We start from the raw sequence: 15,514 nt of genomic DNA on the forward strand, positions 1-15,514 counted from the left end.
GAAGACTGAATCAACCTTGAGCCATTTAGAATCAAATTCCTGGCGTGAGCAGTGAGGTAGCCTGTAATATGTATTCTAACCACTCATCAGGATTGAACTCCTGGCTATGGGCAAAATTTGCCTGCAATACTGCATTCTAATCACCATGCCACCAGGGCTCCTAATGCTAATCTAGAGAATTACCTTGCAATATGCATTTTTAGGAACCGCGCCCAAGGCTAATGCCCTCTGTTTCTCTTTTGTTCCCAGCAGGAGTATCTGCAGCCATAGAACGAACAGAGAAGGCTGAAGCATCATGGATATGACATCCATCCTTCCACTCGATTACTCAGTCGAAAAGCAGGCAACGTCCAACTGCACAAACATACGCTATGAATCCAGCACATACACAGAACGGCTTATTGTTGCAATCTTCACTGTGCTTTTCTGTGTGTTGGGAATGCTGGGCAATGGCCTTGTGATCTGGTTGCTGGGCTCCTCCATTAAGAGGAACACTTTTGCCATTTATTTTCTCAACCTCTCTATTGCAGACTTTGGTTTACTCACCTTTGAGATGATTATCGAAATCCATGGGCTTCCTACCAATTCCTATTGTGACTTTCCCTACGAACTCTTCCAAACGGTCGTGCTGTTAATGTACAGCACGGGACAATTTCTCCTGACTGTCATCAGCATCGACAGGTGTCTTTCGGTCCTTTTCCCAATTTGGTATCGATGCCACCGGCCAGTGCACATGTTCACTAATGTGTGTGCTGTCATCTGGGTCATTTCCTTTATCCTCTCTTCAATTCACCTCATAATTGTGGTTGTTGGTGCAGATAAAAAGACATATGTTCTGATATATCCATTTGTTATTAATACTGTGTTTTGTTTCCCACTTATGACCATCTCCAGTGTCCTCTTGCTTATCAAAATCTGCTTCATATCTAAAAGCCAAAGGCGGAGGAAGCTTTTGACAGTTATTTTGCTCACGCTTTTCTTCTATTTAGTGTTGGCTTTTCCACTAAATGTCTTCTATTTTAACCGGTATTTTTCAAAGGGTAAGCTTTTCAACCATGTACATTATGGCAACCTATGTCTCTGTATCAATAGCAGCATTAACCCTCTGATCTATTATCTAGTGGGGAGACAGAAGGGGGAAACTCAGAGAAGCATCAAAGAATTGCTTCAGATAGTTTTCAAGGAGGAAGAAAATTGTTCTGATCAAACGGAAACTTCAGAAGGTTCCAAGATCTGAACTATTTAATTTCACCATTATCATTTCTTTCCAAGCACATTCATCTTTTTTTTTTAAAGAAAATGATTCTTATACTGATAAGAACAAATGTGTATTTTGTGTAAGAATCCAGAATTTGTGGAGACAATTATCTTTGTGGAATATCAAAACATTTGTCAAGCTGGACTAACTTATTTTCTTAGCATCTCCTACCTGAAGATTAATTAGCTCACTCTAGTTCAGCTTTACCCAACTTCATTGGCCTCCAATTCTGTATGTTTGAACTTCAGTGCCTATCCAGTAGGACTATTGTTGAGAATTTTCAAAATTAGTATTCACAACTTTGGAAGGCCCCCAACATATAAAGGCCCAGCCCAAGATGGACAGATGTAACCTTCAAAATGTTTTAGGTTCTATACATGAGCAATGGGGAAGGACAATGGAATTCTAGCTGAACATCATCTGGAGAATTGTATGCCTTCCATTTCCACTCAAAAGAGGCACGGTGGCTCAGTGGCTAAGTTGCTGAGTTGGTCGATCAGAAAGGTTGGCAGTTTGACGGTTCGAATCCCTAGCGCCACGTAACAGAGTGAGCTCCGTTTACTTGTTCCAGCTTCTGCCAACCTAGCAGTTCGAAAGCATGTAAAAATGCAAGAAGAAAAATAGGGACCACCTTTGGTGGGAAGGTAACAGCGCTTTGTGCACCTTCGGTGTTTAGTCATGCCGGCCATATGACCACAGAGACGTCTTTGGACAGCGCTGGTTCTTTGGCTTTGAAACAGAGATGAGCACCGCCCCCTAGAGTTGATAAAGACTAGCATATATGTGTGAAGGGAGCCTTTACCTTTACCTATCTCCACTAGTCCAGCATTTACCAAATCAACTGAATCAAAAGGAGGGCAACTCTTACAACAAGAAAAGATTTTATGAAATCACATTTAATTGACAATATTTTTGAATGATTCCAGAATGATTGACAATCTCCATAGGCATGCCAGAAGAAAAGAATTAGAGTTAGACTAAAAAGATTTCAAGTGGTAATATCTTCAAACTGAATCTCTCTTCGTATACATATAAATATATTGTATTTGTAGCAATTACACGCCAACTGTTTGCTGTAGCTTTATTGTCTGTGCATACACATATGAGATTGAATGTTTTCATATTATTGAGGACAGATACAGAAGCAACTGAAATAAAAACAATGCCATATAACTTTTATGGAAGGAAAAAAAATAACATTTTTTTTTAATGCAGGGCATTTCCCTTAAATAACTAGTGACAAAGCATGGAGGAACTCTGAAAATATTTTGCTTCCTTATGAAAGTGCAAGCAACTATTTTTGACAGATTCTCAAGGTTTTCTATTTTTTAATACAAATTATACATATTATAGAAACAAAGAGTTGTCCAGGTCTTTTCTTTTACATCCTCTCAATTATAAAGTCCTTTTTACATCATAGTTTTGTTTTCACTTTCAGCCAAATTAATCTTTTCCATTATTTTTCATCTTTATAGTTATTTTTATTTAATACATAAACAATATCGTCAATGGCTCCTTCACAATTACACCAAATTTTCATTTCTTATTTTCTCCATTGGTATATTTTGCTATAAACAGCATACATCCTCTAATTCAATTTAAGCATAGAGAGCATCTCTTTCATTTTTTCCTACCATTAACAATATATACTATCATTTTTTATTTCTTAATTAGTTACATAACAATAACAATCTTACTACTATTCTTTTTAGCCTACTAATATAACTCTTTTTTCCTTTCTTCTTTTAACTATTTACTCTTGGGCTCCCTAAAATCCCAGTTTTAATTCTTTTCTTTCTTCTCCCCCTTTCCCCTAATTTCTTCTTTTTCTTTCCCCTATTTTTATGGTTATTGTATCTTTTCTTCAGCGTACTTATTTTTATTATTCTAGTAACTTTCCCCAGGGTTTTCCCTGTTCTCCTTTCCTTACTATTTTGTGGTTTCAAAGTGCTTTAAATCCAGAAAAAAATAAAATTAAAATGAGAAGGATTTCCCTCTGTTGTTGCTGTTGTTGCTGTTGCTGTTATTGTTGCTGTTGTTGTTGTTGTTATTATTATTATTATTATTATTATTATTAGTAGTAGTATTTTCAGTAGTCAGCATAGTCTTTTCTGCTCACAGGTAAATGCTCTCTCCAAAGTGCAATACAATCCTACAGCTAGCTGTCAATAGCCTTCAAGAGCCGAGGTGGCGCAGTGGTTAGAGTGCAGTACTGCAGCCACTTCAGCTGACTGCTAAGTTGCAGTTCAGCGGTTCAAATCTCACCGGCTCAAGGGTTGACTCAGCCTTCCATCCTTCCGAGGTGGTTAAAATGAGGACCCAGACTGTGGGGGCGATATGCTGACTCTGTAAACCGCTTAGAGAGGGCTGAAAGCCCTATGAAGCGGTATATAAGTCTAACTGCTATTGCTATTGCTATTCAAAAATGCTTTTAATCCACAGAGACTAGAATCAGATAAGGAGAAAAGAGGCTTCCCCCAGGGCTCTTCCTTTTAATTGTTAATTTTTCCTTCCACATTGTGAAAGACACAATCCTCTGAGGCTTTGGTGCTCAGTCCCCTCCCTCCCGCCACCTTTTTTCAATAATATTCCCCAAAAGCCATTTAGATAGCCACTAATTTCACTTCGGGATCCTTTTTAAGATTAAGTTCAGCCTTTTCTTTTTCTGGGAGTTGGTTAATCACTCACCTGGTTCCAACACTCTGCTCCAGACACTACTTCTGCCCAATAACTTAGTCCAGGTGCCCCAGCTTTATAGCGGCCATTCAGTTATGGCCGCCAGCCCCGCTGCCAGTTTGAAGGGTTTTTCTCCAACTTCCCAAGAAATTGCTGGTTCCTCTAAGACAGTGGTTCCCAAACTTGACACCTTTAAGACTTGTGGATTTCAACTCCCAGAATTCTGGGAGTTGAAGTCCACAAGTCTTAAAGGTGCCAAGTTTGGGAACCACTACTCTAAGACATCAGAGCCGTCCCTTCTTCTCCCCTGTCCCTCCACGAGGGGTTTTCAGTCTGAAGACCTCCTGACAGCGGTTTGTCTGGCTGGATTTCTGTGAGGCTCAGCAGAGCCTGTTTTTTTCCCCAGCTGGTCTCGCTGTGATGTTTCTGGGTTCCCATTTTTGACATAGCAATAGCAATAGCAGTTAGACTTATATACCGCTTCATAGGGCTTTCAGCCCTCTCTAAGCGGTTTAAAGAGTCAGCATATCACCCCACAGTCTGGGTCCTCATTTTACCCACCTCGGAAGGATGGAAGGCTAAGTCAACCCTGAACCGGTGAGATTTGAACCGCCGAACTGCAGATAACAGTCAGATGAAGTGGCTGCAGTACAACACTCTAACCACTGTGTCACCTTGGCTCTTCCCGACATGTGGTGGGTCTATGACAACTTGCACAGCCAACTCATCGTAGCCAACTTCTTGTGGCCAACTCACCACAGCCAACTAACCAAGGCTATCTTGCCATAGGAAGATAATATTTTATTATTTTAAATAATTAAATTGAATTGTTGAATAGTCCCACATTGGGTTGTCCTGTGGCAAGTTGGCCATGGCAGGTTGTCCCATGATATGTTGGCAGTGATGAGTTGGCCATAGAGAATTGGTTGTGGCAAGTTGAGCATGGTGAGTTGGCTGTGATGAACTGTCCCATTCTGCCATGGGGTTCACTTGTTGTTGCTCAAACCAGAGAAAGTGTATCTTTCTTCTGCAACTGAGCCATAATCATGCAGGGTTGCTCATAGTTTGTAATTTTCCAGTGGTGCCAAGAAGGTTAGTAACAGCCACTTTGCATTTTGTTTTTATTACATTTATTGTGTCATAATTTCAAAAGATGCCTATTCAGTTTAAGAGGCTACTTGTAGATGTTAAATTCTTAAGTGTTTCTGAATTAGAGTACCTGTTCTGACCCCCCTCTTCCTACACCAGAGCACGCTGGGACAAAGATACTTCAAGGATTTATTAACACACAGACTAGACCTTGGCAGCAATCCAGCCTGCCAAGCTAGCCACAATAGCTTCTCCAGCTCTAGTAAATATGTTGATTCCTGCAATGAGTGTGTGGAAAGTCATTCCTTTTATAGTCTCGAGAGGAGCCTAATTACCACCAGCTGAGTTCAATTATCTCCTGTAACTGCGTAACTGTTCTTTACGCCTATTAGCCCTCCGTTGCTGGGCATCCAGAACCAACTCCCTTGTCTCCTCCCCACTGCTCCAATGCATGACATCAGGATCACACTCCCTTGTCTCTTCCCCACTGCTCCAAGGCTCAGGTGCCTCCTGGTGGCCAACCAGCCTCTCTGTGCCTGCTCAGAGGTGGAACCCTGTCCAGGGTCCTCCACAACCTCCAGAACCAACTCATAGGGCCCATCACTGTTGGAGTCTGGTGGCAGCTTTAACGGCTCCTGCTGGGCCACAACAAGTACCTAATGAAAGCCTCTTCTCTCATATAAAAAACAAAAGTGGATATGTTGTCAACCTTGGGAAATAAAGGAAATGTTCTGAGCTTTGTGGTTTTATATTTTAAAGTCATTTAAAACCTTGGGTGTTGCTTCTGGTTTGAGAATAGCTAACTACAAATAATTTATCTTTGCTTCTATATGAGTATATGAAATTACAGACCAATCAGCCTGACATCAACACTTGGGAAGTTCTTGGAAGAGATAAGCAACAAATACGGGAACATGTTCAAGCAAACAAAGTTATAACTAAAAGCCAACATGGATTCATCAAAAACAAATCATGCCAAACAAATCTTATTTCACTCTTTGACACACTGACTAAATTAGTGCAGAAGTGAAATGTTGTGGACATAGTATACTTAGACTTGAGTAAGGCATTTGATAAAGTAGACTGCAACCTACTTTTTGATAAACTAGAAAAATGTGGGATAAACAGCAAGACCACTAGATGGATTTGTAACTGGCTGACAAATTATGACCATGATGGCTTTTGCCGAGGTGGCGCAGTGGTTAGGGTGCAGTACTGCAGGCCACTTCAGCTGACTGTTATCTGCAGTTCAGCAGTTCAAATCTCACCGGCTCAAGGTTGACTCAGCCTTCCATCCTTCCGAGGAGGGTGAAATGAGGACCCAGACTGGGGGCGATATGCTGACTCTGTAAACCGCTTAGAGAGGGCTGAAAGCCCTATGAAGCGGTACATAAGTCTAACTGCTATTATTATTGCTATTGCTATTGCCAAGATACCTGGACCGATCAAAGTGTGCAATTTTTACATTTCATTTGTGACAAAATGGCTCCTTGTAATACTACTGGAGATTATTTTCATGATAAACTACATTCATAATAATTATTCAAAAATTGATCAAGTTTATTAATCTATATAAAATTTAGGATTTGGGGTGCTAGCGGACCTCTGATTTCTCTTCGCTCTCTTCTTCCTCCTTGAAAAGTGTTTGGAGATTTCCTTTTAGGTTGTATATAGAATGATGTTCCTTCCTTCTCCCCAGTAGAAAATAGATCAACGGATTAACGCTGCTGTTTAGACAGGCGCATAAGTAGTCCAGTGTAATTAAATTGAAATATTGGTTGCTGGAAAGAACATTCACAACGTAAATGGCAATTGGTGGGAAAGAAAAGATGAAGAAGAAAAACATGGACAATAAGGTGACAATGAGGAGCTTCCTTCGTTTCTGCATCTGTGATTTCACATAGCCTTTGATGAGGAGGGCCAGTGTGGAGACAACCATGAGTGGAATGCAAGCTGCGATGTAGATGAACACGTGGTAAAATTGGCTGAACTTCCGACGGCGTTTCACCAAAATCAGAGTGTAATGAATTCCACAGAAGAGGATGGAGACTATCCAGGTAATGACACAGACGATGGTGGACAGGTATGGGGGCTGATGGCATCGATGCCAAATTGGGAAGAAGAGAGCCAAACACCGGTCAATGCTGATGATAGTCAGTAGAAGTTGACCCGTGCAATAAGTGAATACTAAAACTTCTGTGATTTCTATCAGCGTATCTTTGATCGTCATGTGCAGAATTGCGGAGATAAATAGGAATAGGAGTGTCACGCTGTCCGCCATGGCCAAATTAAGGATGTACACAGTGAAAGGGCTCCTCTTAATTTGGCAACGCAAAAAGTGGATGACAGCTCCATTTCCAATAATCCCAGGAATACAGATTAAAATGATTGAAGAGTAGATAACGGTCCCAAGAAATCCAGGCAGATACATTTTGCTCTCCAAATGTATGGCATCATTGTCATTGCGTTCAGTATCATTGAAGGTCAGGTTTCCCATCTTAGAATCCATCATTCCAGAAAAGGTGGTTGTCATGTTCTGTGGTGTTGAATCTTTTTTAAAATTTAATTTCTGTTTCTTGAGCCAAGGTGGCGCAGTGGTTAAATGCAGCACTGCAGGCTACTGCTAGATCAGCAGTTCAGCGGTTCAAATCTCACCGGCTCAGGGTTGACTCAGCCTTCCATCCTTCCGAGGTGGGTAAAATGAGGACCCAGATTGTTGGGGGCAATATGCTGACTCTCTGTAAACCGCTTAGAGAGGGCTGAAAGCCCTATGAAGCGGTATATAAGTCTACTGCTAAGTCTACTGCTATTGTTGAGGATTAACGAGGGATCCAGAAAGCTGAAGGATGAACCATTTACCTTTAGTTTAGTCAACAGACACCAAATGACATTTGCGTCTGTTCTGATTTTTTTTTCTAAGAAGAATGGCAGAGGATGTGGACAATTTCACAGAAGATCTTCAGAATAAGTCACTTGAGTTATGCTTTTGTGCATTTCTTCTTGCTCAAGGATGCCAGCGTGGCAACATCGATGTCTATTTTCTCCTTTCAGTTTCTCCTTCCAGCCATAGGGGTTAATTCAGCATCTGACATATATAATTCTTCAGAACTCATGAAGAACTTAAATGTCTCAAAATGCTCATTTCACCTCAATGCCTCTCCGTACAAGCAAGGGGGAAACATCTCATGGAGGACAGTTTATCTGATCACTTGGTCATATAAAAGAAGATTTTTTCCCCAGTTCTGTGGTGAGCTTGTTTCCTCCGGTTCTTCACAAGAAATGTATAGTATCTAAAATGAAAAGAAAACAATGGTGATAGGATTGTTTTAATGGCATACAACCAGTGGTGGAATTCAGCCAATTGGCACCTATTTGGGAGAACTGGTTGTTATCCTCCGCGAGCTGCACTGGCTGCCTATTGGTCTTTGGATACGCTTCAAGGTGCTAGTCGTCACTTATAAAGCCTTTCATGGTATTGGACCTGGGTACTTGAGAGACCGCCTGCTGCCAATTACCTCCAATAGACCGATTAGATCCCACAGATTAGGCCTCCTCCGAATTCCATCCACTGGCCAATGCCGACTGGAGACCACCCGGAGGAGGGCCTTCTCTGTGGCTGCTCCGACCCTCTGGAATGAGCTCCCCATGGGGATTCGAACCCTCACCACCCTCCAGGCCTTCCGCAAAGCCCTTAAAACCTGGCTGTTCCGACAGGCCTGGGGCTAATGAGCTTTTGTCTCCCCTCGAATGGTATGGTTGTTGTGTGTTTTTAAATTGTGGTATTGTTTTGTTCATCTTTTTTCCCCCTTATTTGTACCCCCCCTTGACTTGGGTTGGCAACTTACCACCCACAAAGCCCTTCATGGTAGTGGATCTAGGTACTTGAGAGACCGCCTCCTGCCAATTACCTCCTCGCGACCCATCAGATCGCATAGATTGGGCCTCCTCCGAGTTCCATCTGCCAGTCAGTGTCGACTGGCAACTACGTGGAGGAGAGCCTTTTCAGTAGCAGCTCCGACCCTTTGGAATGATCTCCCCGTGGAGATTCGTACCCTCACCACCCTCCAGACCTTCCACACAGCCCTCAAGACCTGGCTATCCCGTCAGGCCTGGGGTTAAAGATTATAATCTATCCCCGCCCGAATGATGTATGTTGCTCTATTCTTTTAATCATGTATTGTCCTATATGTCATTGTATGTATCCCCCTCCTACATAAGTTGTAAGCCGCCCTGAGTCCCCTCAGGGAAAAGGGCGGCCTATAAATAAACTTATACAATTATACAATTACAATTATGTGAGCCGCCCTGAGTCCCCTTCGGGGAAAAGGGCAGCATAGAAATATAATAAATTCAATTGAATTCAATTCAACGTTTTAAGCAGTTCACTGATTACCATCAGAATACCATAAGAGAAGAAAATGTAATCCTTTGGAATCACTAACTGATTAACTCGTGACCTACTTAATATTTCTAGTAATATGTCCCAAAAGTGTTTTTCAGGAGGCAACTGGACTTCCTTGTTTTTTTTTTCTTTGAAGGCATTTTGAGAAAGTTCTTCAGAATGAAAGTAAGAAGCTTAGAGTTGGGTCATGGGTAGGGGGGGGGAAATTCAGTAAGAGAAGAGGACCTGAAAAAGCACATCTTCACAAGCTTTCAAACAAGCATTTGAAAGGAAAGGATGTTGTTGATGAGTAACCACATTTGTCCCAAACAGCAAGAGCAGAATAGTGGGTCACTGCAGATGGGTTGTGGGACTACATGGTCAATGCTGCGACTTCCCTAAAAAATTGAGCCTGTGCTCGTAATTCACACCAGTAAAAATGGAAACTCTCTAAATCACCCTACAGTGCACTGGTGTCAAATTTAAGGCCCAGGGGCCAGATCTGGCCCATGTGGTGTTTAGATCTGGCCCGCGGGGCTGCCCTGAAAACATAGAAGGATCAGCCCGTGGTGCTTCTGCCAGTGAAAATGGAGCTTGGGAGAATCACATGTGACCCTCCCGAACTCTGTTTTCACTGGCAGAGGGTTGGAGGAGGCCGTCACAGCTGAAAACAGAATGTGGGAGCCTGTTTTCTCTGGCAGAGCACTCAGGCCACCATAGGTACCCCTGACATCAAGCTGGCCCCAGCCACCCCGGCTCCCGGAAGTCAAACACAACCCTGATGTGGCCCTCAGTGAAATTAAGTTTGACACCCCTGCTATAGTGGATGCATCAAAATTGTCCTCAGAATCTCCAACCAGATATAAAAACTCAGGGCTGTTACCGCTTCTACTGCAAGCAGGTTGGTAGGAAGATAACAGATAATAGATTAACAGAGTTGGAAGGGATCTTATAGGTCATCAAGCCCAACCCCTCATTTAGGCAGGAGACCCTACACCATTTCTGACAAATAGCAGTCCAATCTCTTCTTGAAAGTCTCAAGCGATGAAGCCCCCACAACTTCCAAAGGCAACTTCTGTTCCATGGGTTGATTGCTCACACTATCAAAAAGTTCCTCCTTATTTCTAGGTTGAATCTCTCCTTGGTCAGTTTCCACCCATTATTTCTTGTTTGGCCTTCAGGTGCCTTGGAAAATAGCTTGATTCCCTCCTCTCTGTGGCAGCTCCACAAATATTGGAAGACTGCTATCATGTCTCCCCTGGTCCTTCTCTTCACTGGACTAGCCATGCAGAGTTCCTGTAACTGTTCTTCATATGTTTTAGTTTGCAGTCCCCTAATCATCCTGGTTGCTCTTCTCTGCACTCTTTCTAGAGCCTCAACATATTTTTTATAGCATGGTGATCAAAACTGGATGCAGTATTCTAGGTGTGACCTTACTAGGGCTTTATAGAGTGGTATTAGTACCTCACTTGATCTTCATTGTATCCCTCTGTTAATGAAACTTAGGATTGCATTGGCTTTTTGGGCTGTCGCTGCACACTGCTGGCTCATAATTAGCTGGTTGTCCACTAAGATTCCAAGATCCCTCTCACCAGGCTATTAAGCCTGGTTTCATCCAATCTATATTTGTACTTTTGGTTTTTTCTTGCCTTAGTGTAAGACTTTACTTTTCTCTACATTGAATTTCATTTTGTGAGATAGGGCCCAGTGTTCAAGTCTGTCAAGATCCATCTGGATCTTGAGCCTATGTTCTAAGGTCTTGGCTCTTCTTGCCACCTTAGTATCATCTGCAAATTTGATAAGTTCCAGTGCTGAGGAAGTACATGTAGATATGATATATCTCCTCCATTCAACTGTTTAACTGATTTTTTAGTACACTGTTCTGACATTCCCCCCCCCCCTGACCTGAAAATCACCCAGACACAGGCTTGGCTGTTTGCCACTCTTTAATCACGGCTTTATCAACTCCTTTGGCTGAAGGCCCAGACACGCCTCACATGCAAGACTAGTTGGCAGCAAACCAAAATCCAACAGGCACTGGTACAAGACAGAGTATTCCAATACTGTTTCAAACGGTTGTATCTTGCAAATGATCTCTCCCCACTTCATCACTTGTATACTCTCTTGGGAGGGGCCAAGCCACAACCACCTGGGCTTAATTATCATCTCTGAGTGTGCCTCCGCAGCTGCTGCTTCCGTTTCTCCACCCTTCTTTGTCTTGCGTCAGGAACAAACTGCCTTGAATCCTCCCCACTGCTCCAGTGGCTCAGGCGCCTCCTGGTGGAACAACCAGCCTCTCTGGTCCCTGCTCTGAGTATGAACCCTCCCCAGGGTCCTCCACATCTTCCCTGGAAGACTCATATAGTTCCTCGCTATCCAAGTGCAACAGCAGCTCAACCGGATCCTGCTGGGTCACAACAGTACACTAACAAATAATCTGGGATAGATATCTTTCTGAAAGAGATGTGATATCAAAGAATCATATTCTAGCAGTTTCTGAGACTCACCCTGAACTAAGAGTTCCTAGCCAAGATAACCATGCATAACTTCACACCAGCCTACCTGCAGTAAAAGTAGTAAACTTTCTGACAAACATTTCAAAGGAAAGGATATTCTTGATGAGTAATCACGAGAAGAGTACTCCACTCCTCTGCTCAAAATAGAATTCCTTATGCCAGCAGGCTTGAAATTTTGGGCTTGGACAACCTAGAATCTACGCTGGCTAAGGTCTGATAAGTACACAAAATTGTAGTACACAACATCCTACCTACCAATGACTACTTCAGCTTCAGCCGCAATAATACACTGGCAAACAATAGGTACAAACTCAAGGTAAATGGCTCCAAACTCGATTGCAGTACATAGGACTTTGGCAACAGAGTGGTCAATGCCTGGAATGCACTACCCAACTCTGTTGTTACCTCTTCAGTCTCTAAGGGGGCATGCATAAGCGCACCAGCGTGCTTATCGTCCCTGTCCCCATTTATTCGTATCCATTTCCTGTGTTCACATCCATGTTTATATTATGCCTGTTGTCTCATACATGTTTGACTGACTGACTAACTAACTAACTAACTAACTAACTAACTAACTAACTAACTAACTAACTAACTAACTGCAATGCAATGCAATGCAATGCAATGCAATAAACCACATTTTCCCCAAACAGCTAGAGCAGAATAGTGGGTCACTACAAATGGGTTGTGGGACCACATGATATATCTCCTCCACTTAACTGTTTAACTGATCTTTTGAAGTAACTAATCATCTGTGATGGATATTTTTCTGAAAGAGATGAGAAATCAAATAATCACACTCTAGCAGTTTCCAAGACTCTGAACTATGACTCTTGGAAACTGTGTTTTCTCAGTCTTACAGATATTATAAACAGGGATGAAATTAGACTGATTTTCAATCTGATATTTGTTTCTCAACTCTTTTCATATAACAGTCACCATGATGAAAGCTCTATTTTAACTGTGGACATACCTGGTGATGATATTCAGTAATCCCTGGTGAGGACCAACAGATCTCTTTGAGAATCCAAGGAAATCCAGAAAGATAGATTTCATTGACGAACCCAGTTTTGTCTGCCGTCGATGTGGCTGCTGTGAGAAAGAAGAGTGTATTCAGCAACAGGAACAAATATCTATGCTGAAGTGGAACTTCCTTTACATTTTGCTGTAAAACTGAAAAGTGAAAGAGAAGATGTTTCTACAAATTTGCGGGGGTGGTGGTGGTGGTGTCTTATTTTTAGAGAATTCATTGTAACGTTGAAGTAGAAACAAATAAGGTAAAGTTAAAGGTTCCCCTCACACATATGTGCTAGTTGTTCCCAACTCTAGGGAGTGGTGCTCATCTCCAGTTGAAAGCCAAGGAGCCAGTGCTGTCCAAAGATGTTCCATGGTCATTTGGCTGGCATGACTAAATGCTGAAGGTGCATGGAATGCTGTTCGTTTCCTACCAAAGGTGGTTCCTATTTTTCTACTTGCATTTTTACGTGCTTTCGAACTGCTAGGTTGGCAGAAGCTGGGACAAGTAATGGGAGCTCATTCAGTTATGTGGCACTAGGTATTTGAACCACTCAACTGCTGACCTTTCTGATCGGCAAGCTCAGTGTCTTAGCCACTGAGCCATCACGTCCCTATGAGAAACAAATATCAGATTGAAAATCAGTCTAATTTCATCCCTGTTTATAATATCTGTAAGACTGAGAAAACACATTGAATCCAAGGTCAGTTTCTTCCTTTGCTTGCCAACATTAGTAACTTTTGAAATGTTGGCATGAAAATTAAAAGTCAATTTTTTTTTCACCCTCTCTGTGGGCTAAGATATATTCTGGAGCCATAGTAGTGCAGTGATTAGAATAGAGTATTACAGGCCAATTCTGCCAACTGCTTGGAGTTTGATCCTGGCTGGATCAAGGTTGATTCAGCCTTCCATCCTTCCAAGGTGGGTAAAATGAGGTCCCAGATTGTCAGGGGCAATATGTTGACTCTGTAAACCACTTAGAGAGGGCTGTAAAGCACTGTGAAGCAGTATGTAAGTCTGAGTGCTATTGTTGTTGCTAGTCCAGACTTCAGCTAGTCCAGAATGCGGCCGCGCGAGTGATTGTGGGTGCACCTCGGTTCGCCCACATAACACCTATCCTCCGCGAGCTGCGCTGGCTACCTGTTGATCTCCGGGTGCGCTTCAAGGTCCTACTTACCACCCATAAAGCCCTTCATGGCAGTGGATCTGCGTACTTGAGAGACCGCCTCCTGCCAATTACCTCCTCGCGACCTATTCGATCGCACAGATTAGGCCTCCTCCGAGATCCATCTGCCAGTCAGTGTCGACTGGCAACTACGCGGAGGAGAGCCTTTTCAGTAGTAGCCCCGACCCTTTGGAACGATCTCCCCGTGGAGATTCGTACCCTCACCACCCTCCAGACCTTCCGCGCAGCCCTCAAGACCTGGCTATCCCGTCAGGCCTGGGGATAAAGATCGTAATCTGTCCCCACCCGAATGATGAATGTTGTGTTTTATTTTTTACTTGCACTGTTTTCATGTTTATTGTTTTATTGTCTTGTATCCCCTTCCCTATAAATTGTAAGCCGCCCTGAGTCCCCTCAGGGAAAAGGGCGGCCTATAAATAATAAACTCATAAACTCATAAACTCATTTTGCACAATGTTTGTCAAGGCTGTAGCTCTTCCTCCTCTTTGCCAAGGTCATTCACACATACCGTTGCGTGTCTGTATATCATTACAAGGTTCTAAGGATGAATCTCTGCAGTTGAAGGCCAACCTTTAACTTCTAAACTATGATCTCTTTTTATATTCACATTCCTCCTCATGAATGTTAGGTCTGATCCTGGCCAAATTTCCCTGTTTATGGAGAAGCATCCTCTATAAATGGATACGTGTATATGTATGTTCCAGCATAACTCTGGAATGCCTTGAACAATTTCAACCAAACTTGGTACACAGATGACTTACTCTCTAGAAACAAATACTGTGGGGGTCCCTAACACCCCTTGGGGTGTGTGTTCTGTTAAGATACAGCCTGTTGTGCCTTAACATGGCTTCTACTGTACTGCTGTAAAATGGATTCTACTGTACAGCACAGTGGAGTTGTCATGGTAACTGCTTCACAGTACCCCACAAGAGGGCTCCCTCTAGTTAAAGGTGAAATTGCATTTGGTTCGACATTGTCCCCCTACAAATAAATAAATACCTGGGTAACACCAAGTTATCAACTAGTGGGTATATAAAATCATCAGAAAGGAGTTCTTCTTTCTCACATGAATATCAGTAATCATCCAAGGAAGCTGAATGGATGTAAGACAGTCAAAAGATAACTACTCACACAGTGCATAACTTTAATATTTAAAAATGGTTACCATAATTTTAAAGCATCCTGATTGCCACTAACGTAATGGATAATTTTAAACGTAGGGTATAAGGGCCAGGGCAACCAAAGGCAATCAATGATGAAGAATCAATGCTACCTGTGTTTCGTGAGCATTTCAAACATCCCTTCACTCAGAAATAGGGAAAGAGCCTTCTGCCAGGGCACACATGCCACTGGTGGCACACAGAGCCTTCTCTGCGGGCATGCCATTGTCCCA

At 42.5% G+C, this 15,514-nt stretch overlaps 2 protein-coding genes across 2 annotated transcripts; one reads left to right on the forward strand and one right to left on the reverse strand.

Annotated features, from left to right (window-relative positions):
* Positions 1–295: 295 nt before the first annotated feature.
* LOC106551802 (mas-related G protein-coupled receptor member H-like) lies at positions 296–1,237 on the forward strand. The gene has a single exon (XM_087703555.1). It carries the CDS (start codon positions 296–298, stop codon positions 1,235–1,237), a length of 942 nt encoding a protein of 313 aa, XP_087559681.1.
* Positions 1,238–6,571: 5,334 nt separating this feature from the next.
* LOC106551803 (mas-related G protein-coupled receptor member H) lies at positions 6,572–7,565 on the reverse strand. The gene has a single exon (XM_014069958.2). The coding sequence runs from the start codon at positions 7,554–7,556 to the stop codon at positions 6,618–6,620; it is 939 nt and encodes a 312-aa protein (XP_013925433.2). The 5' UTR covers positions 7,557–7,565; the 3' UTR covers positions 6,572–6,617.
* Positions 7,566–15,514: the final 7,949 nt, after the last annotated feature.

This window comes from Thamnophis sirtalis, unplaced genomic scaffold (assembly GCF_051295495.1).
Source record: "Thamnophis sirtalis isolate CommonGarterSnake01/CBP01778 unplaced genomic scaffold, rThaSir2_p1.2 scaffold_2, whole genome shotgun sequence".
NCBI lineage: Eukaryota > Metazoa > Chordata > Lepidosauria > Squamata > Natricidae > Thamnophis > Thamnophis sirtalis.